Here is a 24,811-nt window from a genome sequence, read left to right on the forward strand (position 1 = left end):
AAATAAACACACTAAACAGGATGCTATTTTCAGATTGGTCACAAAATCCTTCACACAGTATTCCAACTAACTGGAAAATCCACTTTTGAATTAATTTTAGAGTCTGACATGAGAAAACTTTGATTCCTTCGTTCCCATAAGAGGAATGCCACCAGTTGCAATACATTGTGGAAACCTGTGGGAGTTAAAATGCCATGGACTTCCAAAGGGGAGGGGAAGCAGCATCCTGCACCATCAGCAGCAGCCTGGACATGGTGAGGAGCAATCACACACTGCCTCACAAATCCCCAGTCAAGACTCCTGGAAGAAGACTTAGCTTTACACTCTGAAATATATTTTATTTTATAGCCTGCTTAACTTTATAGCCTGCTCAAATTTGCTAATTTGAGCATCCACATGAATTTTTCTCTCCATCTTGGAAGAGATTTTTCTTTCCATCTTTTACTTGATACGGTTTAAAAATCTAAAATATTTATAGAATTTTTATTTCTAAACCAAATTAAGTGTTGCTATTAACATTTCATAATGCTACTATATATTTCTATACACTGTGTAACTTCAGAGGAGAAGAAGCATTCTTAAAAATTGAAGTTGTTTTGCAGTGAAGTATCTCAACAGCAGAACACAATTATCTATGGAATGTGTTAAGCGAAGCTTGGGAACAGAGAGTAATACAAAATTGGTGTTTCTCTGGCTGTTGAATACTTATTTATTGTGGAATATTTATTAACTCACTCCCAGTTACATCAGCTCACAGAAAACCAGGCCAAGTATATTACCCTATAATCTGAGTTTCCAGAGCTTTGTGGCTATGTCAATAAAGCAGAGAGACTGCAGAACTCAGACATACTTGTGCAGCTGCTCACCAGCCAGGATGTTTACACAGTGCTGTGGGGAGGCATCTGCTTTCTGCAGCAGCAGAGCTGGGCTGTGCCTGAGCTGCAGTCCTGGCTCAGCCCTGCCATGGCCACTCGCAGGGTGACAGAGGCATCTCCCAGTTCCTCCTGCTTTAAATGCATTTTGGGATGTAAATGCTTCTCATGGTGTGCTGGCTGGATTTGCTGCTAAGACACAAAGAATCCAGCTTGTCAGCTTGGAGCCACCTCTGCAGAGAGCCTGGAGTTTCCCCGTGTGCTCCTGGGCTGCTCCTGCTATGGCCATGCCCACAGAGAGGCTGGGAGCAAAGCACTGCCAGCCCCAGGCCAACAGCTCCAACTGATTTATTAAAATATGAATATCGATCTAATATCAATATCTAACTGTGACGGACAAAAGACTCTCTAACAGTTAAAGTTAGAAAGTGTCTGTTTATTGCGACCCCGGGCAGCGCGTGGGATCGCTCCCTAATGCGCACTGCAAAGAACAAAGGTAATTACAAAGCTTTTTATTTACAAAAATGTTGAATACACAAAATACAAATGCATATTCATACTCCTGTCACTTCTTCTTCTCTGCTTCGTATTCTAATTGAGAAAAAGGCTATTAAGCATGCGTAGTTTGTTCCCTGAAATGGGTTGGGGGTCCTTTTGTGAGGAGTGGTCACCAAAAGGAGGAAGTAAAACGAGTCTTCCTCGTTCTAAACTTTCAACCTTTTCAATGCAGATGTGATTGATGGATGGTAGAACTCCCTGTTTCCTGTTTTCCAGGACTATTTCAGTGGGTTTCTGGAAACAGGAGGTCTGGTGTTGTATTGATTAGTTTCTCTGTTTGACAAGCAATGGGTTATTAAATCCAGGGTAGCTTATCTTAAATCTGGTTTCTTCTAACTATCCTCTAACTTTTAACTGATTTCAGCAAAGCTTATCTATTCATTTCAGCTAAATCAGCAACATCTATTGTTAACTGTAACCTTAGCTTTTCTCAAAGTTTCAAAATTAGTGTCTCACAACAGGGTGGGCCCAAATGGACAGGCTTTCCCACTCACCCCCTACCCAAAATTATTTCACTTTCCAATTCTGGACTTGCTGGATTCATCATAACCAAGATTTGCTTTCAATTTTGGTTTCCCACAACCAAAAACATTGACAGTGGAATTCCAACTCAACTGAAATATATAAACCCTTTGCTGATTTACTTCAAATTCTGCTGAAATTTTGGCAAGGGAGTTCAGAGCCTCAAACCCAGTAGTACTTGGCTTGTTTAGTCTAGGAAAAATATGTTCACTGTTTTTAAACACAGCAGGGAATAAACACTTCAGAGGGAGAAGAGTAAGTTGTGTTAAACAGAGCTGACACGAAAAGAAGACTCATCAGAGGAGAAATGTAGAGAATGAGATCAGTGATGTTCTGAAACATTCCTTTGATTCAGCCAGGGAGGGCAGAAAATGCACCAAAGCTTAGCACACAGCCTGATAATCCTGTTCCTTGAGGATTTGTTTATCAGGGCAGGCATTCCTGATCAAAAACAGGTGTTAAGATATGCTTGAAAAAGAAGTATCAGTGAAAAAGTTAATGATCAAAACACTTTGACAAATCTATTTCTGATTAGCTAAATACTACTTCAAACTACTGATGAGGTGCATTTGCAATCCAACTGCAGTCACTTGCTTTCCCTTACAGGAATGAGATGTAAGATCTGGGGTTTCTTTCTGTGATTTTATTCAACAAAAGAGCTTTCCTACATTATAACTTCTGAGCAGCCATCCACTGCTCCGTGCTCTTCAAGTGTTTTTTTTTTTTTTTTTGTTGGTAGGAACTTAGTCTTACAACAATATTTAGAACAGTTAATGCTTGTGGCTTTGGCCATTTCATTTGGAGCACAGATAGAACGAATCCTCAACTAAAACAATGTGATTTAATATGGCGCTTTTTACAAAATAATGAAATAAGAATGAAAAAAAAAATCATTCTAATCTCCATTTCTAAGCCTTGAAGAAGACATTTCCCTTAAGGAAGCTGTAGACAATCAAGAACCAGCTAAAAAGAGACTTTGGTGAAGAATTTAAATGGCACATTCTGTCCTGATTGAGTTGCTCAAAGTTCCCTTTTCAGCTTTTTTGGGCCTTGGTTGAACAAACATCTGAGAAGAAACCAGGAAAGATGAGACTGCCCAAGGATGATGCATTTCCACAGCTGGGTGACCAATCCACAGACAAACTCTTCAACTTAATATGAATGATCTGTGAGCAAGCAATGTGTGCTCCTCACTTTAAATAACTTCTGGTGCATGTATTTGCATCCTTGCTAAAACAAGTTCTTTTTTCTTGGGTACAGGATAAAATTTGAATTATGGACTTATCATTTACATGACCTATAGGATTGTGACCTTGAATACAAAGTAAAAAAAAAAAGAAAAATGTTACAGCAAGTCTGTGACATATCTAATTTTACAACTCTCTGATCAAATTTCACTCTTTATTACAACAGTACTTAAAATAGAAATTCTTTTGTCACATATTCTGTTGTATTGCTGTTCATTGCCTGCACGGAACCATTTTTCTTTCTTAATTAGCAATTAGCGAGAAAACATATAAGCCTGAACATTAAACTAACAAAATTTTGGCAATGTCACTTAGCAATTTAGACCCTGAAGCAATATAAATTGGTTTTAAATTCAGCTCATTTTTTCACTCATCTCCATATATCAGAGACAAAAAATAGCTGTAGCTATACAAATAAAAGTTCATTGTGTGAAAATTGTTAACCCTGCTCAGGGATCAATAACAATTTAATCCATTGGGACAGCACTTCGAAGTAGCTGAAAAAACATGAGGTGTAACACTGTAACTTTAATTATTTCTTATTTTAAAAAAATATTGCTTTTTAGATTTATTATTACTGGTGTAGCTTTACCACAGCAGAACAACTCAAAAAGGAGGAGAGATCAGAGAGAATGCAAGGAGAGGAGAAAAGAGGAAAAAAGGCCAGACGAAACAATGTTTGAACATCAACTACCCCCATCCATTCCACCAAGGAATGACTGCAGATTCCTAGCCCAGTTGTCTGGGTGGTTGGTTTGCATTTGAAGCCCCTCTCCATGCCCCCAGCATTTCCTGGGTGAAGCTGGGCTGTGTGATCCCCATGCCCCATCCCCAGCTCACCGGTACGAGGTCTCGGGCAGCAGCCCCTCGATGACGTGGCTGGTCACGTTCCCCACGGGGATGCTGACGTCCCCCAGGTCGATGTTGTAGGATGTGATCTCAGCCCCGTTGTTGCTGGGCTCTTCCCAGCTCAGCACAAGGCACACGGAGGGTGAGGGCTGGCAGGCACCCACGTGCTCGTCCTCCAGCACGCACAGGCTGGAGACGGCATCAGGCACGGAGGCGGGGATTCTGCAGGTCACCAGCTCGCTGTAGGGTCCAGCTCCAGCCTGGTTAATGGCCTGGGGGTGGAAACAAAAAATATTTACCAATGGGCTCCTTCATGTGTCTATCAAGTTCATAATGATGAACTGTGCAGCCTGGAAGAGCTGCAGGAATTCTTCAGAGGATGCGCACTGCTGGCTTCCTCTCTAAAGCGTGACTCGTACCTCTGCTCTCCTAGGGAATTAGTATCTTCTTTTGTCACTCAGGAATGTCTCAGAAAGACTGGAGATTATTTCTCTTTCCCCTAATAGATATTTAATAACCTTTTGATCAGTGGCAAACTTTGGTTAGTAAGGGAAAATGTCACAGTCATGCTGCCAGGGACAGGTGACTTCAGCAAACCTGCTACCCAGAATTACTGAGCCACCCAGTACCAAGTCCCCAGTATACTGCAGGGAGCCCAAGAGATGCTTTATGCAAGGAAAATATAGGAGATATTTGGCTCCTCTCCTAAAGATAGGAGATATTTGGCTTGTTAAAAACTACCCTGGTTCCTAATTTGGAAAATGGATAACTAATTTCATGCTGAAAAGCTTCTGATAAAAGAATGTAGGACCTCAGCACGGTGTTAAGCCTATGACTCAACATCTCCCCAGAATCACAGAATCATTAAAGTTAGAAAAGTCATTAATTCACTACCAAACCACAACCAAATCACATAGCTCAGTATCCCTCACAAAAGAGGAGAGCAACAATTTACCAAGCTTCTCATCCTAAGTGGTAGATTCTGAATCCCAGAGGAAACCAAGCTTCAAAACCTGGCCCCTTTCTGCTCATTAATTAGAGGCTGTTGTCTTTGCAAGCCCAAACATTGCACAGTTGTACAGGCCTGGGGTTTTATCAGCTGATGCTCAGCCAGTGGCAAAAGCTGTACCCATGGTACTGGAATTGCCTAGGGAATGACTGATGTTACCTCCTCAGGATTATTATAAACTCAATCACAGAACCACGCAGGCTGGAAGGGACTGTGGGACTCATCTTGTTCAAATTGCTACTACAGCCAGGGTCAGACAGTGCAGACCTGGCTGCTCAGGCTTTTTCTCCAGTTGGGTCTTGAAAAATTCCAGGTATGATATTGCACAGCTCCTCTGGACCATTGTCAGATCCTTAATTGCCTGCATAGTGATATTTTTTGCTTTATATCTCATCTGAACATCCCTATTTCAGCCTGGAGCAACACTGGATTGCATTCCATGCTGTCAGGAATGTCATGGAATGGGCAATACCTTCCCTGGATCTGCTTGCTGGGCTCCTCCTGACACAGCCCAGCATCCTGCCAGCACACAAGGTACAGGGAAAGCTTACAGAACATGGTACAGGAGAAACTACAGGAGTCCAGAAGGCACAGACCTCCAGAAACAGCTTTGAAGCTGCCCAGCACCCTCCACATTTCCTTTGCATTTGGAAAAGTTAGCCCAGAGTCTCCCATCAGGTTACAATTAATTCAAAAATCCAGGCTTACAATGTTGCCAGCAGGACTCTGATGGCAATGACAGGACACATCAAACAATTGTTTGATTTCTAATCTATGCTTAACTGCAGTGAGTAACTTATTTCTGCTCTGCATAATACAAGCACAAAGCCATGTTCTGGTTTTCCAGGAGACGTTTTGTTCAATTGAAGAAAGAGATAATAAAGTTACATTTGTCAGCCTTTAAAAAGCCCTTCAAAACACATCCTGCTCCAGGGAAATCTTCTATTTAGTGCAGTGCTCCTGGAGCTGTTCAAAGTGGGCCCTGCTTTGTGCCCTGCCAATGATGATTTGTCTTGCCTCTAAACCAGTGTTTGGCCATTTGTATCTTGCTCCAAGCAATTTATTGTCAGTGGTGTTTTTTAACTGCTTTATTGGACAATCTCATCACCATAACTGATGGGGCTTTGCTGCCTAGCTGCTTTCCCCTGCCACCCCCAATGACACAACATTTCCCTTTGCAGAAGCCACTGTTGTTTTCAGGAATATTCACTACAGGAAAAAAAGTTGAGCAATGGTAAAGACAATTGTCTGCCTTGCAGTTATGTATGCCTGATTCCTCAATTCTCTTTTTTATTGAGTTACTGTAGAATGAGATAGCAATACTGTGTGTTTATTAGAAGGCTGAATAAATGTGGTTAGAGGTATCTTTATTTTTAAAAAGCAAATTTTTTCTGTTAAAGCTGGTAACAGATAAAAAAACTAAAACTTGTGACACTGTTTAACTTTCTTTCTTTGTCTGTTATATCTACTTTGTGGGGAGATTTTTGTGCAATTGTTTGATGATTACAGTGTATCTCATAAGAAATTCTCCTCCACATAATACAGAGGACCAGATCCAGAGGATGAAGCTCTCTAGAAAGCAATACCTGAGTCACTGATGGACCTCAATAAAATACCTTTTGCTGCTGTGCCTTTCCTGTAACTTCTGCCTATGGATTCAATCATACTGGCTGCATTAAAAACTGAGTAGATTTGTGCAACATTTTTGTGGCAGGCAGTTTGAAATAAGCACCCACTGGAAATCAAAGATGCCACACAGCTGGCTGTTTCCATTTTTAACACGAAATTTTCCTTGGGCTCCCCACAGCAGTGGTCTCAGAGTCCCCTCCCTGCCCAGCAGATGCTGAATGCTCTCCCTCTTGCAGAAACAAGAGGCACTTTCTGGCTCACACCTCCCAGCCACTCACACATTCCCTCGTTCTCCTTCCCCCACAGTGCCAGAGCAAGCTCTGGCCAAGACACAAAATACATTTGAGTGCACTTGGAGCTGTGGGGCCTGAGCTCTTGGGCTGCTGGCCAGCTCCTCCAAACCCTCTTCCCAAAAAATGAAAAAAACTCAATATCCTGTTTAAAGAAAAACTGTAAGAAGGAAACACTCGACAGAAGCATGTTGTCCTTGATCAAAGGAATTACCCTGGGTGGTCCACATGTTACCAGCTGGGTGGGTATTTGGGTTGGATTAGTGGTGGTGCTCTGTCTTCACATGCAAATAGATCTTGTGCAAGAGTATCTTAGGTAAAATATTTTTACTCCACCCCCAGTTGCTTTATCTTCCATTTGTTTATTGGTAGACATAAAGGATGAAAAGTCCTAGTTTTTTACTTTCATGCAGATATACAAAATGTATTTTAACTGGTACTTTTAAGTGAAAATAATAGGAGATAAAGAGATCAAAGAAATCACATAGAGACTCTATATGAGATCCAATCTCACAAATCTGAGTGACAAAATGGCAAAGATGGCAACTCATTTTATGGCAGCTACCATCTCCTGTACACACAGGAATTTACTCTGAAATTGCCTTACTTGATAAATTAAGCAGATTCATTATTTAGGCCAGGGAAATCTGCAATATCCAGTTGGGAGATAGAAATTATTTACCTCTCCTTTCCATCAAGATAATGATTTTTTTTTCTTTTACATTTTCTAAACCATTACCACTTTGTTTTGGTCAGAGGGCAAGGTGCCTGTAACAAGCATTATTCACCAAAAGCAACAAAACACAAGAACAATTTTTAAGTAGCACATCAATCTGTACTGCTTAAAATAAATGTGGATTCCTCCTGCCTTGCAGAGCACATAACTTCAGAGGGGACTAATGACAAAGCTGAGAACAGCAGTGGAAGGAAGCTCAGTTTGCATCTCAGAGGGCAATGCATGCAGCCCTGCCGTACCTGTAGCCTGCAGCAGTAATGCGCTGCTGCCGACAAGTCACTGATTTCAAAGCAGGTTTCTGTGCCACTGTATGCAAGCTGTAGAGATTCCTCCTCTTCTCCCCACTCTAATCTGTATTCAGAGATGTCAGTACCAGAACATTCAGGACTCTGCAACACAAATATTTATGTGGTTCAGTACAGAAACGAGCACTTCGGATCGCTGTGTTTCACTGGGGAAGGAATAAAGTACATGGAAAAAAACCCAATAACCACCCTTATTTTTAAATTAATACACCATTACTGCTGCAAATGGAAATGTACTGAGTTAATGTTCCCTAAGAGGTTACTGAAACAGGACAATTCTGCACAAAAATTACCTGATTGAAATTCAGAGAAATGAGTGAGTGTACGCAGCTACTTTGCTTTCCATCAGGACACTCAGGAATAAATTGTCTCTCCACTGGCTTGGCAGAAGCTCAACCGTGGAGAACATAAAAAAAGCATCAATCTAGTGCAGCCTAGTTGAGAGATCAAAACACAGCTCTGGAAGCCCTGGCCTTGAGCCTGAAGCAGTCACTCATGGGCTGAGAAAAGAACCACCTCAGCAAGGGAGGAGCTGGCCTGAGGTTCTCTGTGAGGTCTCCCATCAGTCCCAGAAAGGGACCTGGGAATGTGGATCCTGGCACATTCACATCCACAGTGAGGTCCCTATGGCATCACAGGATCATCAAATGCTTTGGGGTTGATAGGGACCTTCAAGATCACCTCATTCCACCCCCTGCCATGGGCAGGACACCTTCATCAGACCAGGCTGCTCCTAGCCCCATCCAACCTGGCCTTGGACACCTCTAGGGATGGGGCAGCCACAGCTTCTGTGGGCAAACTGGTTTAATTGGTGTCTCACCACCATCACAAGACAGAACTTCTTCCCAGTATCTGATCTAAACCTGTCTCCTTCCACATACCCCCAGCAATCCTTTTATTTAGGGGAGCACAAATTCATTGCCTGAATACACTGGAGATGAGCCAATACAGGCAAAACAGCAGAGTTCCCAAACCAAAATATTTAGTGTTTTTAACAGAACTCCCTAGAGCTGTGCTGTGTGGCCTGAAGCAGCTCAGGGAAGCACTGCTCTGCCTGCACGAGTGCGGCCAACGAGGACTTTGTGATTTTGACAGGCAAGATGTAATTTCCAGAGCAAGGATCCCGAGCCTTGCTGCACACCACAGCAACCACCCTGCACAGGCACTTCTCTGGCTCTGCCTCAGAGCTTCCAGCTGTTTGAGTGGGAACATTCAGAGCTCCTAAGCCAGACTTCAGAACAATGTGTAAATAAAAGCATCATAATAGGCACCACAGTGTGCTCTCTAGCCACAATCCTCAGTGCTTCACTGTTTTTCCTTCTTATTTGTATCAGTCAAAAGATGACACTCAAAGAAAACACAACCACTGCACACCACAGCTTCATTTTTAGCTAGAATAAACAAATATATCCTTTGAATAAGTAGAGAACCTACCAGAACCACTGCTTCATGGCTGGAGAGAGCAAATCCCTGACCATTAAAAGGTAACATTGGAAAGTTCAACGCAATTTCTAGTTGCAAAAAATATTAATAGCCCAAAATTGCCTCAAATGCACCTGTTTGTTATAAAATGAAATGCATATTATGTTTGTATCTAGATATGTTGTTAGCACAATTTATTTGAGCATCTTGTGAGTGTGACTTCTTTCTCAGCAGGGACATTGTTTTGGGGAGGAGCCCAACAGAAGCAGGGCTGGAATGGCTGCTAGATTTTCACTGAAAGTCTGTGGCAGAACTACAGCCCCACTGTACAATATTATTTATGGTAACATCCTTTCTTTTCTGCCTTAATTACACAACATTTTTTCTTTAATGGCACAAATCATCCCCACAGCACTTCAGCTAACACTTTTCTTGAGCCTAATGCCTAAGATGCCAGAGAACAGAGGAGGAATGCACACAAACTAAAAGAAAAGTAAATATTTGGGGAAGAGACAATTTTTGAGAGGAGAAAAAGCCCTACATTGTAAGCATTTATAGAGAGTTAATTTCATATCAGAGACTCCAGTTTCAGCCAAAATCAAATATTTGCTATTGTAATTCCAATATTCCAAGTCTGGAATATTTGTGACCAGCTTTGTGTAATTCATCAAAGCAAAGCAGAGAAGATGATTTTCTACACTAGAACAGTTCCTACATAGGGTTTCCTTGCATAGGAAGATATCTCCAGAGCAGTAAACAGCTCTCAGGCTCACTTTTGAGTTCTGTGGGTTGAGAAAGCAAGGTGGAATCAAGGAGGGCACCTGACTTACCTCCCAGCTGACCAGGACTCGTGTGTCGGACAGGAAGGACAGGGAGGGGGCTCTGCACTGCCCTGGTGGTCCTGCTGCTGTGGTCACCTCTGTGGCCTCCGAATACGGCCCGTACTAGAGGGGAACAAGGTGCTATTATTATTATTATTATCATCATTATTATCATTATCATCATTATTATCTTTATTATTACAGAGGTGTACACCCATCTCAAAGCCCTCGAGGGCTTTCCAAAAACAGCACATGAACTCCTTCAGCACACTAAACTTTCTCAAAGACAGACTGGGCTTCCAACGCCTGGCACCAAACACCAGAGCTCAGGATGAGACCACACAAATGACTCAGAGCTGAAGTGTGAGGTGAGCTCAGGAACAAGCAGAGAGTGTGTACATCCTTTGTGCATCCTCCTGTGTGGTAGCAAGTGCTCATGAAAGCAGAAACCACCTCCAGTTTGCCCAAACGTGAGAATGAGCACACGGTAACCGAGGAACAGTTTGTGTCCCTCTGCCTTACCTTAGCACAGAGTGTTCATGTATCACAACCAGCTTCTCATGCACACAAAGAGGAGCACAGCAAAAGCAAAGCACATGTTGGAGTCCATTTCCAGCTTCTTTTACATAAAATGCCTGTCCCAAGTTACTTGTAAAAGGACAGGATGTGCTGGAGCCCCAGCCTGGCACAACGTGCAGGGACACGCCGCGGACGCTCCGCTCCACGGGCAGCTCAGCTCAGGCAACTGCTGAGCCCGTGGCAGGAGAATAATTTAAATGCAGATTAGCAAAAATGAAAAAAAAAAAGGCAATTTTCAGCAGTCTGGGAACCTGGCTTCAGCCAGCAGTGCGAGGACAGGAGATAGTAACGAAAGAGCCTTTCTGAGGCCTCCTGAGTAGAAGAGTGAAATTTGCTCAGTACATCCCCGAGTTAATTAGAAATCGTTCTCCAGAACAAAGGAGCTTCACTTGGAAGCAATTAGAGGAAAAACACTGATATTTACTTATTTTGTAATGCAATATTATGAGCACAACAAAAAGAAGCCACTACAAAAAGGCCAAACGAGACAGAAATGAAAAAACCCCAGAAAACTCCTCAGCAGACATCTGCTATAGAAGAAAGGCCAACGCTGATTGCCTTGTCTTACAAAGAATGCACGTGTCAAAAAATGCCATTTACTGATTTCTGCTGTTTTTGAGGAAGAATCTGGTAATGGACATCCTTCCCTATTTTGTACCTGGTAGAAAAACCCAGCCAAACTAGAAACAGCCCCCTCATTTAACAAACAGTGGAAGCAGAAATGCTTTGCAACTGTTCTGCCAAAAAAAAAAGAATTAAAAAAAACCAAGGCATCAAATATTCAATGGCTTTCACTCCAGCAAGCAAATCTAATCTTTCCATGTCCATTTAATTAATTTTTCACACAAACAAAATAGTGGGTATTTTAAGACAAAAAGTTTAACAGTCTTGCAGATTTTTCTAATACCCAAGATAAATTTTAACAGAACTTCTCCCAGTAAGCGAATAATTTTAAACCTTTGTGTTACATTTGTCATAAAGATTTCCTGGGGAGAAACACATCAGTGCATGTAGTTTAATTGGGACTTTATATAACACCACTGGAATGACACAAAGGCAAGCATAATCAACCCAAGCCTCAATGAAAAAGAAAAAGATTTTTCTGCAGATCTCCATGGACATCAGAGAGAATTTCTGATGTATTTGGGAAGGCACTTCTTCCAAGGAAATAATTTAATAAAAAGATCTTATCAAATCTGTAAAGCACACATTTTTTTGACATTAAACCAAAAAAATCACCAGGAACGTGAGTTTCCCTCAAAACACACAGCTGGGTGAAACTGCAGTTCTTGTTTTTACACACTTCAGATTTAAAACAAAAAGAAGGAAATGCAACAGAATGAGGATAAGGAGAATCCACCCTGCAAGCAGCTGCGACTTTCAGCAGGGATTTTGCATTTTTGGGAGCAGCAGATTCTGGCCAGTGACATCACATCAGTACCCAAAACCTCCTTTTAAAAGAGACCCGGGCCGAAAACTGCAGCTCTCCCTCCCAGGTTCCTTTCCAGCATTTACCACCTGGTTTTTCTTTGGCCCATGTGCCCTGACCCTCAGGTGAGGGGCACTGAGAGCCCCAGCCCAAAGCCCCGCGGCAGCGCTCGTACCCCGCCGTCGTTCAGCGCCCGCACGCGGAACCTGTAGGTGGCCCCGGGCAGGAGGCTGCTGACAGTGCACTCCAGCTCAGGCCCGTGGTACACCTCAGAAACCTCCTCTTCAGGAGCTGTCATCTCCACACTGTACTCAGACACAGGGCAGCCACCTTCTGACTGAGCGACATCTGAAAGAAATCATTTCATCTGTTAGTAACGCCAGGGCGAGTGCCAGGAAGAGCCATTTTTACTCCATATATCACATTTTTACTTCTGTTTCTGTGTCTAGATACACACATAGACATCTCTCTTTTGTTGTGGGCACCTTTGTTTTTGCCCATGAAAACAATGTATTTAATAATACCTGCATGTTACATTACAAGCCAGTACCACAGAATCAAACTGCCTGGGGATCAGAAAAACAGCAGCCACCAAATGGCTTCCAGGAAGCATTTGGATGAATTTTTATACTGGTGTTGAAATATATCTGACGGTTAGAAACTTTTCTTATCCAGAATTTGGCTTAACAAATGATGCCACAAAAATACTTGGATGCTGCAAGATTATCACTGTGAAGCAAACACTCTGTTGGAAACTGGCATGTGCATTTTTTGACAATTTAGTGCCATGACTGTAGTCCAACATCTTTGCAAAATAACAGGAGTCCAATAGATCATGTGTATTATACTGTGGATCAGGATTTAAATGCCGCCCAAACCCCTCAATATGTTCTAGGTCAAGTTTTTGAAAGAAGTTATACATTAAAAATACCAAAACGCTTCTGGCTAAGCCAATATTGCAAAGGAATAAAAAAAAGATTTTTGATTCACACTATGGTTTTGAAATAAGAGTAGATATTCTAATGAAGCTAATACTTAATAGCCCTGAGAGGGGCAGGACTAAAAAGAATAAAATGGGAGCAGAGTGCAAGACCTGAAGGACAGTTGAGCTCAGAAATGCAGCACAGAGCCACCACCCCTGAGGAGAAGCTGCACTTCTGACTTGCTCAGACTCCTCTGGATTTTGCTGTGCCCTTCCCAGTGAACAGGACACGAGCAGGACATGACAAAGGCTCAAGGTGAGCAGCTGAGCAGCAGAACCAAAGTTTTTAGAGCAGCAGGATGCTGCACTGGCTTACCCCACTGCAGCTGCACCTCCCTGTGCCTCGGCTTGCCCAGGAGCCGGGGCGGGCGGCAGGGCCCCGGCGCGACGCTCAGCGTGCGGACAGGTAAACTCTCGGAGCACTGGGGAGAACAGAGCTCAGTTACCTCTGGAACAGCACAGTTACCCTCTGGAACAGCTCAGTTACCCTCTGGAACAGCTCAGTTACCCTCTGGAACAGCTCAGTTACCCTCTGGAACAGCTCAGTTACCCCTCTGGAACAGCTCAGTTACCCCTCCTGAACAGCTCAGTTACCCTCTGGAACAGCTCAGTTACCTCTGGAACAGCTCAGTTACCCTCTGGAACAGCACAGTTACCCTCTGGAACAGCTCAGTTACCCTCTGGAACAGCTCAGTTACCCTCTGGAACAGCACAGCCTGAATAAACCCCACTGCCTTCTCCTCAACAGCAGCACCCAGCTCTGTGCTGTGATCAGAGACCTCAGCACCAGACAGGAAAATGATTGAACTTGCTGTTTGCAGGAAGGCTCCGGAGCATCTCTCAGGGGCTCTGTGTTTATGAGCATCAACAGAGTAGAAGACACCAAAACCTGCTAAAAACCAGCTCCAGAACCAGCCATATTGACATATGAGACAGAAAAGCTTCAATCTGTGGCTGCCAGGGGAACACAGGCCCCTGTTCCAGCCATCCTTCTGGAACCAGCACAGCCCAGTTATCCTTCTGACAAGAGCACAGCTCAGTCACCCCTCTAGAACCAGCACAGCTCAGTCCCCCCTCTGGCACAGCCACCACCTTCCAAGTGAGCCACAGCTACAGAGCAGCACAGGAAATTGTCTTCTACACTCACCATTTTATGGAAATTTATATGAACAGTAAAGGAGGGAAGATGCTATCTAGCATGTTAGTACAAATACAATTAATAGAGTTCCTTCATTAGCATGCTCAGTACTGTGCTCTCTGTTTTAATTTTCCTTAGGTTTAAAATAATGTCAAGGCCCAAAGTACTCAATCTTAAATGAGAAAAAAAAACATATCAAAGCAGGAGGAATAAGTGTATAGGTACTGAAGTGAATTTAAATCAAAGAAGGGAATTTATTATTTTTTATTTATTATTATAAATTACAAGAATCAGGGTCTGAAAAAAGGAATTCAAAAACTTAAAGGATTCAGCCACGTGAAAGATAATTGTTACAACAAACTACTTCTTTCTGCATCTCCAGTCAATACAGGGTCAAGAACACGAGAGTCTGTGGCCTTTTTCAAGCAAGTGGCCACATCAGATAAACATGATGGTCTTTTCTAATGTAAATATAAACAACTACAAATTGGTTTTGAGGAAACCAAATATCACTAAATTGCAGCTTGCCAAAAAGAAAATTATGTACACATAGAAATCTAAAATTCAGCAACTTGCAGCATGAGATTAACTGCAATCAGTGTAGTTTTATTGTGCTACAAGGCAAACATTTCCCTTCTTTTGCAAGCAGAAATATTTTACCAAAATTAGCAGATAAATCTCTGAAAAATATAAAGCCAATAGCCCTTATTGTTAGATAGTACCCACCTGACTGTGTCCACCAGTGCTGATACAGCACGCCCGGAGTTTATACAAAGTGCCTGGTTTCAAGTGAGTACAGGTGTATTCTGTAGCTGAGCCACTATAGGCCACTTCCCACTGATTCGCTAAAAATAAGATAAATCCAAGTTTAAAGAAGTGGAAAGTAACACTTTTAGGAGTCTAGGAGAAAGCAAAATCTTCAAGTCTTCCACAAATGATGTATTTCAGGAAATCATTAGTGTTACTATGAATGTTATTTCCCACTTGAAGAAATAACATATAGACATACATGCAAATAGATAAACTTACAAATATAAATAAATATGAGTATTACATATAATGTGTAAATGTACAAATATATGCACACAAAAATATTTCTAGCCACTAAAATTCTGTCATTATTAGCAAAAAGAGGATACCTAAAAAACCACTACAACACCTTCCCAAAATCCAACCCCAGCTCACCCAGGAATCCTGCAGTGCACATAACTCTGTTTCAATCAGATTATTAGGGCATTACTGATAATAACAATAATAACCTAAAGAGTTAGGACTTCCATATAGCAGCCACAGTGTTTTGAAATTGAGACAACTTGTCCCAGGTTTACCTTCTGGACTTCCTTGAGAAATCTCCAGCAGATACTTCAGGATTTCTGAACCACCATTATCCTGTGGAGGATCTGAAAAAATAAGAATAGGAGTGAAAGACAACAAAACAATTACCAAACCTGTTTCTGATGCAGCTCCTTCTCCACAAACTCCTCTATGTTAACTACACCAGGTTATGTGCAGAAGTGGGTGACAGATGTTAGTTTTCAGCTTGAATCAGAATACGGCTGCTGGATAATGATGATCCAAACAAAATCTATGGAAAAAGCACTGCAAGAGAAGCTGTGTAGAGGTTTGCCCCATTAATAAAGGAAGCAGCTGGAATGGAGCTGCAATGGGACATGAAATGAAGAGTGAAAAGCCTGAAGATGTGCCTGAGTGCAAGTTAATCAAAACCAGAACATCTTTGCTTCTGAACACACAAGAACCTCTACACACCTTTTAGAATATTAAAAAAAATTAAGATGTCAAGTTGTCCAAACACATTCAACTTTGGACTGAGAAGGAGCATGAAAAATCAAAGTTCTAACACATTTACACTATTTATTTAGATTTCTTATGACTCCAAAAAGCTCTGCTGCAGCAATCTGAGCTGGCTTACCCCACTTGACACTAAAGCCATGAGATGTTATTGGCCCCTTGATCACGGGTCTGCTGGGAGGTCCTGGCCTGTCTGGGCTGGTTGTGCACACCAACACCTCGCTGGGAGAACTCTTCCCTTCCACGTTGGAAGCAAACAGCTGAAACAAAACCACAAGGAGTTTGCTCTTGTTCACTGCAACTGCTTTTCTGGCAGTTCTGCAACAGATTGATTTCTTCCCCTCCCTCCATCAGCAATAGATCATGACATGTTTAAGATAAAATCAGTGCTGGTTTTCCCTTTAAAGAAAAAGTCACTTTTTAAAAATACTTGTGCCAATTTGCAGTATTTTTCTCATAAAAGAAAAATAAGATAACTTAGGGTGGTGAGGCCTTGGCACAGGCTGCTCAGAGAAGGTGCAAATGCCCCACAGAGGTGTTCAAGACCAGGCTGGACAGGGCTTGGAGCACCCTGGTCTAGTGGAAAGTGTCCCTGTCTGCAGCAGGAGGGTTGGAATCTGGGGATTTTCCAACCCAAACCATGCTATGACTCTGTAATTTTTTGTTGCTCCTGAATATACCAAGACCTAGAGAAGCCAGGTGTCCTCCCACACAGCTTCTGGCCATCTCCAGAGGGACACCACACTCTGGTGGCACATCTTGTGGAGGCACTGCAGTGGACAGTCAGGGATGGATGGACAGTGGCATCACAGCTGATCCTGGATAAACCCCACTGCCTTCTCCTCAACAGCAGCACCCAGCACCAGAGAGGAAAATGATTGAACTTGCTGTTTGCAGGAAGACTCTGGAGCATCTCTCAGGGGCTCTGTGTTTATGAGCATCCACAGAGTAGATGACACCAAAACTTGCTAAAAACCAGCTCCAGAGCAGCCACACTGACATATGAGACAGAAAAGCTTCAATCTGTGGCTGCCAGGGGAACACAGGCCCCTTTGCTGGCTGGGCACCTGACAGTGTTTGCTGCACTCTGTACAAGTGAGATGGGATTTGTCTCCAGGGACCAGGTTTTTGGGAACAATGCAGCCAACCACAACCACCTCAACACCCTGAGCTACACATTTACAACATCCTCCCACATGGTCCTGGGAACTGTGATTGCTCCCCAGAGTCTGAGCAACAGCATCTCCTGTGTGATAAAAGCAGAAATACAACTAACATTTAATATATCAGGTCACGGTATAAAGCAAATTTGTATTTGATGACTCAGTTTTGGAGGGAGCACTAAAGAATCCCTGTAGTGCCTGGAAAAAACCCAAAACACAAAACAGCACACAATGACAAGAGGAAAAAGACTTTACCCTGAATTTATACTGTGTGCTTCTTCTGAGATTCTTCACAGTACAGGCTTGCTCCTCTCCAGTGTACTTTGGGTGAAACACGCTATCCTAAAAAAATACAAAACCAAACAAATTCCCGTAAGTGGGGAGTCTGAGAAAGTGTTCCCTGTGTTAGCCTGTACCTACAACACGCTATAGCAAAGGGGCTTTATAGCTGAATGCATTTTTAAAAAAGAAACAAGAAAAAAAGAGCATATAATAGATATAATAATATTAATTATTATTACTATTACTACTACTTTTAAACTGCAAGGCAGTAATACCTTTTATTTAGAAGAAACATGTTGCAGCTGCCCTGGGTAATGTAATTTTGCTGCAAAATAAGCACAAAACCAATCGTGGCAGTTTAACCTGCTACAGAACTGGAAGTGACAGAGGACAGAGCACAAAGCCACCAAGGAGCAGCCAGGAGGACATGGCACACTGACCTAGCTAGGGACAAGCTGCCCTGCATCTCACAGAATCCTGTGTGGCTTTGTAAGTAATCACAGATGACAGCAGAGATTTTTAGCTAAGGATTCCTAATTCTGCTTTGCAGCAGAGCAAATCACACAGCTCCACCCTGCCAAGGACCCAGTACTCCTGGAAGGCCCTCCAAAGCAGCAGTCCATGCTTCTCTCAGATCTCCAATTAATAAATCAAAACTCAGTTTAAATCACGCACTTTCTACCGACACAGTACTTACATTATCTTCTTCCTGAATTTCCAGGGTGTAGGAAATCACTTCCTCTGGTGTGCATCCTTCTACTTTATTCCACTGCAATGAGATCCACGTCACTCCAGCTCGAATGAGCCGTGGTGCAGAAGGGGTCTGGGGAATATTGCCTGCAGTGTAGCAAACCACCTCCTGGCTGTACCCACTGCTCAGAGACAGAGCAGAGAGAGAGAGGAATATTAGAAACAAACAAACAAACAAACCACCAAACTCCCCCCAAACAAAGAAACAAAGCAAACAAACAAAAAACTGAAACAAAAAATTAAACGAACAAACAAAAAGCACACAAAAAACCCCACCACAAAAACATACAGCTAAAGAAACCTAAACTTCAATGAACTTAGAGAAATATTTCACATTTTCAGAAGATTTGGACAAAGTTCAAATTTCTCAGGTGGAAAAGATGAACACCCAGTTAGGAAATGCCAAAACTAAGAATAGAATAAAATGCAGGATAATGTGTCCTCACAGTCATTTTTACAGATCTCACCACAATAACACTGGAAAAAAAATATTTGAATGCCTAAAAATATTAACTTGGTATTAACTGTGGAGGAAAAACTCATTTAACAAAGGGGAACTAAAGTATAGGAAATAAAGCCTTAAGTGTTCAACTTTTGGATGCTGAACCTGAGATGTGCAGAAAACAAGTTCTACAAACTCTGAGCAAGCTCCCAGTGGAAGGTGACATTCTTGCAATTTTCAGATGTGTTTCCAAAGTACAAAACATATTTTGTGCCTTAAAGTCACACCATGAACTTAACACACCAAAAAAGCCAATTCTTATTCAATTCCTTATTCTAAATCTTCTTTCTCAAAAATAACCTATTTGTTGAAATACACTTATATTTAAATAAACCACCTATAACTAAAGCTCAAACAGGACAAAAATCATCATACATGTAAGTAAGTTCACAAGCATGACAACAAACCAAAACCATCTCATGGCATGAAGTGTTAGATGACATTATCATGCCTTAATTTTGAGTGCTGTCTATAAAAAAAAAGGCACGTGTTGCTGGTGCTTATCTCACAGATTTGCACAGAGCAGCTGACCATAAATAGTTTTTAGCTCACTCCTTCCTCAATACCCTGAGGGGAGAGAAGAAAGGGAGAAAGAGGACAAAAAAAAAAAAAAAAAAAGGGCGGGGGGGTGGGGGAGGAGTGTTGAAACACACACTAAGATATTTTAAAAATCTGGAATCTGGCAAAGAAAAGAGATGCCAGAACTGGGAACTCTGCACAAACCCAATTCCCTTTCAGTTACACTCAGCACCTCCAGCTCATCCCCCTCTCTCTCCACATTGAGTATTATTTCAATGGGAAGGGAATTAATGTTGCAAGAAGTTGGGAAAAAGGACTCTGTGCACACATGAGCAGTCTCAGCCCATGTCAGGGAACACACAGGAACATGAATAAAGACGCTTTCTAAAGCTATAAATTACTGAGAGCCTTGAGTTTCAGAGGAGAGAACAATGCAGGAGCCTCCCTCCACAAAACACATTGTTATATACCACTGGCGTTCCTTTTGTGTCCTTGTAGTAATGATTAGATCCTGTTTAGCTAAGAAGGACAATAAAGGAGTACACAAGGGCACTGGATGTTTGCCTTCTTCACAGCTCTACCTTTCCTGGCCTGCTCTGCTTGCCTGAGCACAGGAGCACGCAGTGCCCCTGCAGCACACACAATGTCTCAGGGGACACTCTGCCCCTCAGCTGCAGAACATTTCATCCCAGAGCTCCCTAGCAGCTCCCAGAGGATTGAAATCAGTCTGATTTCTCACCCATCTTCATGTGAGTGCATCAGTTCACATGCAAGGAAAAGCAGAAGCTAAATCCCATCTTTCAGTGCCTTGGATGTGCCTGTCCTCTCTCAGTCCTGCCTGTCTCTCCCTTCTTTCCCACCCCATCAGCCAGCCCTGCCAGTCCTGAAGAAGGAAGGGACTGTATTGCTGAAAAGAGACAGAAGGGCTTTGCTTTAAACCAGAAAAATAAATATATCAAGATTCCTTTCAAAATCTGTAACTCAACTTCCCCTTGCTTGTTTTTCTTGGTTCACAGAGGTCCCTAGTGGGAATTTTACATAAAAGATGTATTCTTTTTGTATTAGGAACAGACCACAAAACACCATTTAACACCTCACAAGGAGCCTATCTGCTTAGGCTGATCTCATCATGCTGAAGATACACAGCAATTCCCTGGGGGGGGTGAAGGATATCACCAAGGAAAGCGTGACTTACCTTGAAGCATTAATAACAGACCAAATGCCAGATAGTTAACTTGAAATCATGAAGAGAAGAGAAATAAAAATCCCCCAGAAATTCCTCTTGATGCTGGCATTGATAATGAACTTTTCAAGCACTACTTTTCCTCTAGGAAGCCCTAGAGGAACCCACCTGGTGCCGATGTCGTTCTGGGCCGCCAGGCGGAAGGTGTAACCCAAAGCTGGGCACAGCTTGGTCAGCTTGCAATGCTTCTGGCTCCCAAAGTAACATTCTCTGAAACCACTGTTCCTCTTTCCCTAGAAAGAGAGAGATCTGTGATCGGATCGCTGGGAAACAAAACCACGGCACGCTCGTTTTAAAAGGAGCCATTCAAAGGTACCAGAATTTGATGTTCTGATAAAGGAAGCTGTGCAAGCACTGACAGCACTGCTGTGCTCTCAGAATCACAGATCAGCACAGTCTGCCTGCCCTCAAACCCTCCTCTCCTCACCCCCTTGGAGCTGTGAGATGTGTCTACAGCTCCAGCTCTAAATGCAATTTATCCCACTCATGACCAAAAAAGAGGGAAAATTCTGAGTGGAACGAATCTCTGAATCTACTCGGTCACAGGAGCACGGGCAGCCAACATTTGTCTGCAAGCACTCACTGTCCTCCACACGGGCATGCCCGGCTGGGATTGTTTCAGCAATTCCCTATCCCACAAGAGGGCTCTCGCTCCCCACGGACCAGCACGGCCACCAGAGCCAGCGGGACAAGCTGGGTGTGACCTTCCCGTGCTCTCCGGGCAAAATGGACTCATCCAGAGGAATATTCCAGGTGCCAGGCTCTGCACCCACCCCACTGCCCGAGCACACGGCATGTGAGGAGCGAACAGGGTGGGTAACTTTGTAAGGGAGCTGTTTGCCAGAGGGATGGTTTTTGTTTGCCAGAGGGATGGTTTTTGTTTGCCAGAGGGATGGTTTTTGTTTGCCAGAGGGATGGTTTTTGGGATGGTTTATGGGAGCTTCTCATCACCATGACCCAGAGCAATGATCCACCCTGGTAAAGACAACACGAGGCAGCAGCCCAGAGGGTATGGAGACACTTCTGCAGCTCCCAAAGACTTCCTCAGGTACTAACCAGTACAGGGACACTCAGAAATTCTTTCCCCCCACCCCATTTAAATCAATACAAACCAAAACCCTTATCAATCCACCCTGGTACATCCTGTGGTAGAAATAAAGCTGAGCTGTTTGCAGGACAGACACCCTAAAGGAACAGGGAATATCTGGGCTCATTCTATGCCACACATGGACAACAGTCAGTTTGAAATCTTTCAGGAGAAAGGGCATGGACTGCTCAGCTCCTCATAAATAATATCTACCAGAACTGAAGCAGCTGAAAGGAGCTTTTATTTCAATACTCAAATACAAAATTATTGGGCAATTACATTATGAAGTAGCCAAAAGCACACCAGCATGGAAGCCTGACAAAGCACATCCAAGGGTTCCAGCAGGTGAAGAAGACAGGGTTATGCCCATCTCCGCAGCTTCTTCTGACCAAAAAGCTCTGCTGAGCCATTAACTAGTTTTGGCACGTGTCTGTGCAATTTTTAATTTTTATTTTACTATTTACAGGGACATCCCCCCCTGAGGGCAACAGCCTCACCTGCTGTGCCTCCTTGGGCTCACTGCCCTCCCACACACTGCTCCTCCTCCTTGCTCAGAACATCACCACTAAAAATCTCAAAAATGCCTCAGTGGGACATGCATTTTTCACTGGCCCGTTCTCCAGCCCCTGCCAATTTCTACTTCTTCTCCCTCGGACTGTGACACAGAAGGAAAAACTCCCTGAAAGGTCTGTAGTGAATCTCCAGAATGTGTTTATCATGCTAGAAGCAACACACAGATCTCCAGCACAGCATAACAAAGTGGAGGCACTGAAGGGACATTTAGCACACTGGCAAACAGCCAGAATTTTTATTTATACAGTGGGAGCCTACACTTGTTCTAGAACTGCTTTACACACAATCTCCTTCAACTTCACCCACTGCTCCAGTTGTAGCATTACTGCAGAGCTCAAGTAAATTAATGAGTGGAATTGGAAAACAATCATGAAATTCAAAGCAAAAACATTTTGTAAATGAGGAAAACCTTTTCAGATCTAAAATCCTTAGCCATAGAGGGCTATGATAGAGTTCTTAGTTACAGAGTTCTGTGATAGAATTTCTTTAGTACAAAAATAACAGGTGAGCATACTTCTCAGCTCAGCAGTAATACACTTAAAATGCAAACTACACAAAACCTAATTAGAAATCTTATGTTTCAGTAGACCATCCATTCATCAGTGCAGCACTACTAAAAATAGATTTTTTTCCCCTATGCAAACTCTCTTTTACAGGTTGAGTTGCCTTAAATTAATTTTTCCTCAACTCTTTAATGACTTCACTGCTTATAAATAATTGAAAACATTTCATTTATTTTGGATTTCTGTTTAAAAATGTCTGTTTAAAAAATAATTTTCCTCTGCTTTTTTTCCAAGAGAACAAAGTGACCAATTGCTAAGCATGTGGTCAATAAAACAATGCTGGCTAAAAAGGAAAACCATGGAAAATCTCACCTATAGCACAATGCCTGAACTGAGAGCAATGGGCCAAGCAAACTCTTATTTGCCAGTCTGGCTGGTCAAAACTTTGCCAAGATTGCCAAATGTTTAAGGTATCCTTAACTTTATAACAGTACAAACCCTGATACTGTACATATTTCTCTTCTAGAACTGGTATTGTACATTCCCCAGACTCACTCAGAGACCAACTGGTATTCAGATTACTCAGACTGGCTGGTATTTTGGATTCTATTGGCACTAATTGGAGAGGCTGGCCGATATTTCTAATTATCCTGGCATTAATAGCCTGGAAATAGCCTCTCCGCTCCTTCTCTCCCAAGATTTATGAAAGCACTAATGCTGGCATAATTATAGACAGGAACAACTGGCAGGCTGGTACTGGCTGCCACCCAAGACTCTTACAGCTTTCCCAGAATCCTTCTCCTATTCTTTGTACACTCCAAGATTTTAATCCTTCAAATAATGTTTCGTAAGTTGCTTAAAATACACTGTATCATTTCTGCAAGTATTTGTAATCCCCAGATTTCAGAGGGAGAGCAGTGTGGGACTTCCCCAGCCTGGGGAAGTCTTCTCCTGCCTCTTCCAGCCTGGGCTCCCTTTTCTTCTCCAGGACAGCCCACCCTGTGATGGACCATCAGTGCCTGTCTGAGGAAACAAGGACAATTCAGCTCCACAAAGCCATTCTGAATTGCACAATGCTCCAACACAGTGTTTGAACACAATTAAGAGCTCTGCCTGCTATTTCAGCAATATTTCAAGCTGCACACTCACTTAACACAGGGTGCTTGATTGTCTTTGGAGAGTGTATTTATTGAAAAAGGGATTTGAGGTTTGAAATGGGTTTTGTTGACTGAGGTTCCCTGCAGCAGACCCAGTAAATAAACACCAAAGGAGGAAGGGGCCACTGCAGGTCCAGCAATGCAGGAATGGAGCACAGTCCTGCCCAAGACCTCACTGCACAGGACTGAAGCAAAGCCCAGCTCCACATCTGTGACCAGGATGCAGGACTGACATCTGCTGTGGTCACCCCAGCATTGGCTCCCGCGTTTGGGTCATGTTGGCAATAAAAAGGAACAGACTGAAATTCAATCTGACACAGAGCTGCAGAGCAAACTGTCAACAATTAGTGTAAAACACCCTCAGATCCCTGCAAAGCAGTTACTGTGCCAGTTATGCAAGTAACTGCATCTTCTCTACACACAAAAACACTTAGAAGGCAGCAAAGGACCTAGAAAACTTCCCTAAATTATCCACAAACCCCAGTTTTATCCAAGGCTCTCCTCTTGTGTGTCTCACAAGAGTGGCACAGCCACAGAACAAACTAAGAACAAACCTGTATCCAGCTCTGGTGGATCACACTGAGATGCCTGCCTCAGATTATCAGCTGGTACAAACAAGCACATCTCTGCTACCTCGAGGAATTTAAAACTTTGTGGTAGGACAAAATTATCTCGATGTCTCTATCTCATTATTAACTATCCATCATCAAATCATTAAATAGTGTGGTATTGTATCAGTCTCTCTCTGGAGTAAATTAAAATGAGCTGCTTGCTGGGTAAGAATTAAAGCTGCTGTGAGCTCCTCACAGCACAGGGACACACACTGTGTGAGAGG

The 24,811-nt window shown here is 42.7% G+C and overlaps 1 protein-coding gene across 4 annotated transcripts in view; it reads right to left on the bottom strand.

The window, feature by feature from the left end:
• Window positions 1-24,811, bottom strand: part of FNDC3B (fibronectin type III domain containing 3B) — a 186,064-nt gene that overhangs the window by 26,091 nt on the left and 135,162 nt on the right. For all 4 annotated transcript variants that reach the window (XM_063408242.1, XM_063408243.1, XM_063408244.1 and 1 more), the window contains 11 exons: window positions 20,765-20,889; window positions 18,340-18,514; window positions 17,616-17,702; window positions 16,319-16,457; window positions 15,717-15,788; window positions 15,115-15,233; window positions 13,567-13,672; window positions 12,444-12,616; window positions 10,270-10,383; window positions 7,952-8,101; window positions 4,040-4,320 (listed from right to left, as the gene is read on the bottom strand). In XM_063408242.1, coding sequence (XP_063264312.1) covers window positions 4,040-4,320; window positions 7,952-8,101; window positions 10,270-10,383; window positions 12,444-12,616; window positions 13,567-13,672; window positions 15,115-15,233; window positions 15,717-15,788; window positions 16,319-16,457; window positions 17,616-17,702; window positions 18,340-18,514; window positions 20,765-20,889 — 1,541 coding nt within the window. The remainder of the gene's footprint in view (window positions 1-4,039; window positions 4,321-7,951; window positions 8,102-10,269; window positions 10,384-12,443; window positions 12,617-13,566; window positions 13,673-15,114; window positions 15,234-15,716; window positions 15,789-16,318; window positions 16,458-17,615; window positions 17,703-18,339; window positions 18,515-20,764; window positions 20,890-24,811) is intronic.

The sequence above is a fragment of the Prinia subflava genome, chromosome 11 (genome assembly GCF_021018805.1).
Source record: "Prinia subflava isolate CZ2003 ecotype Zambia chromosome 11, Cam_Psub_1.2, whole genome shotgun sequence".
Lineage (NCBI taxonomy): Eukaryota > Metazoa > Chordata > Aves > Passeriformes > Cisticolidae > Prinia > Prinia subflava.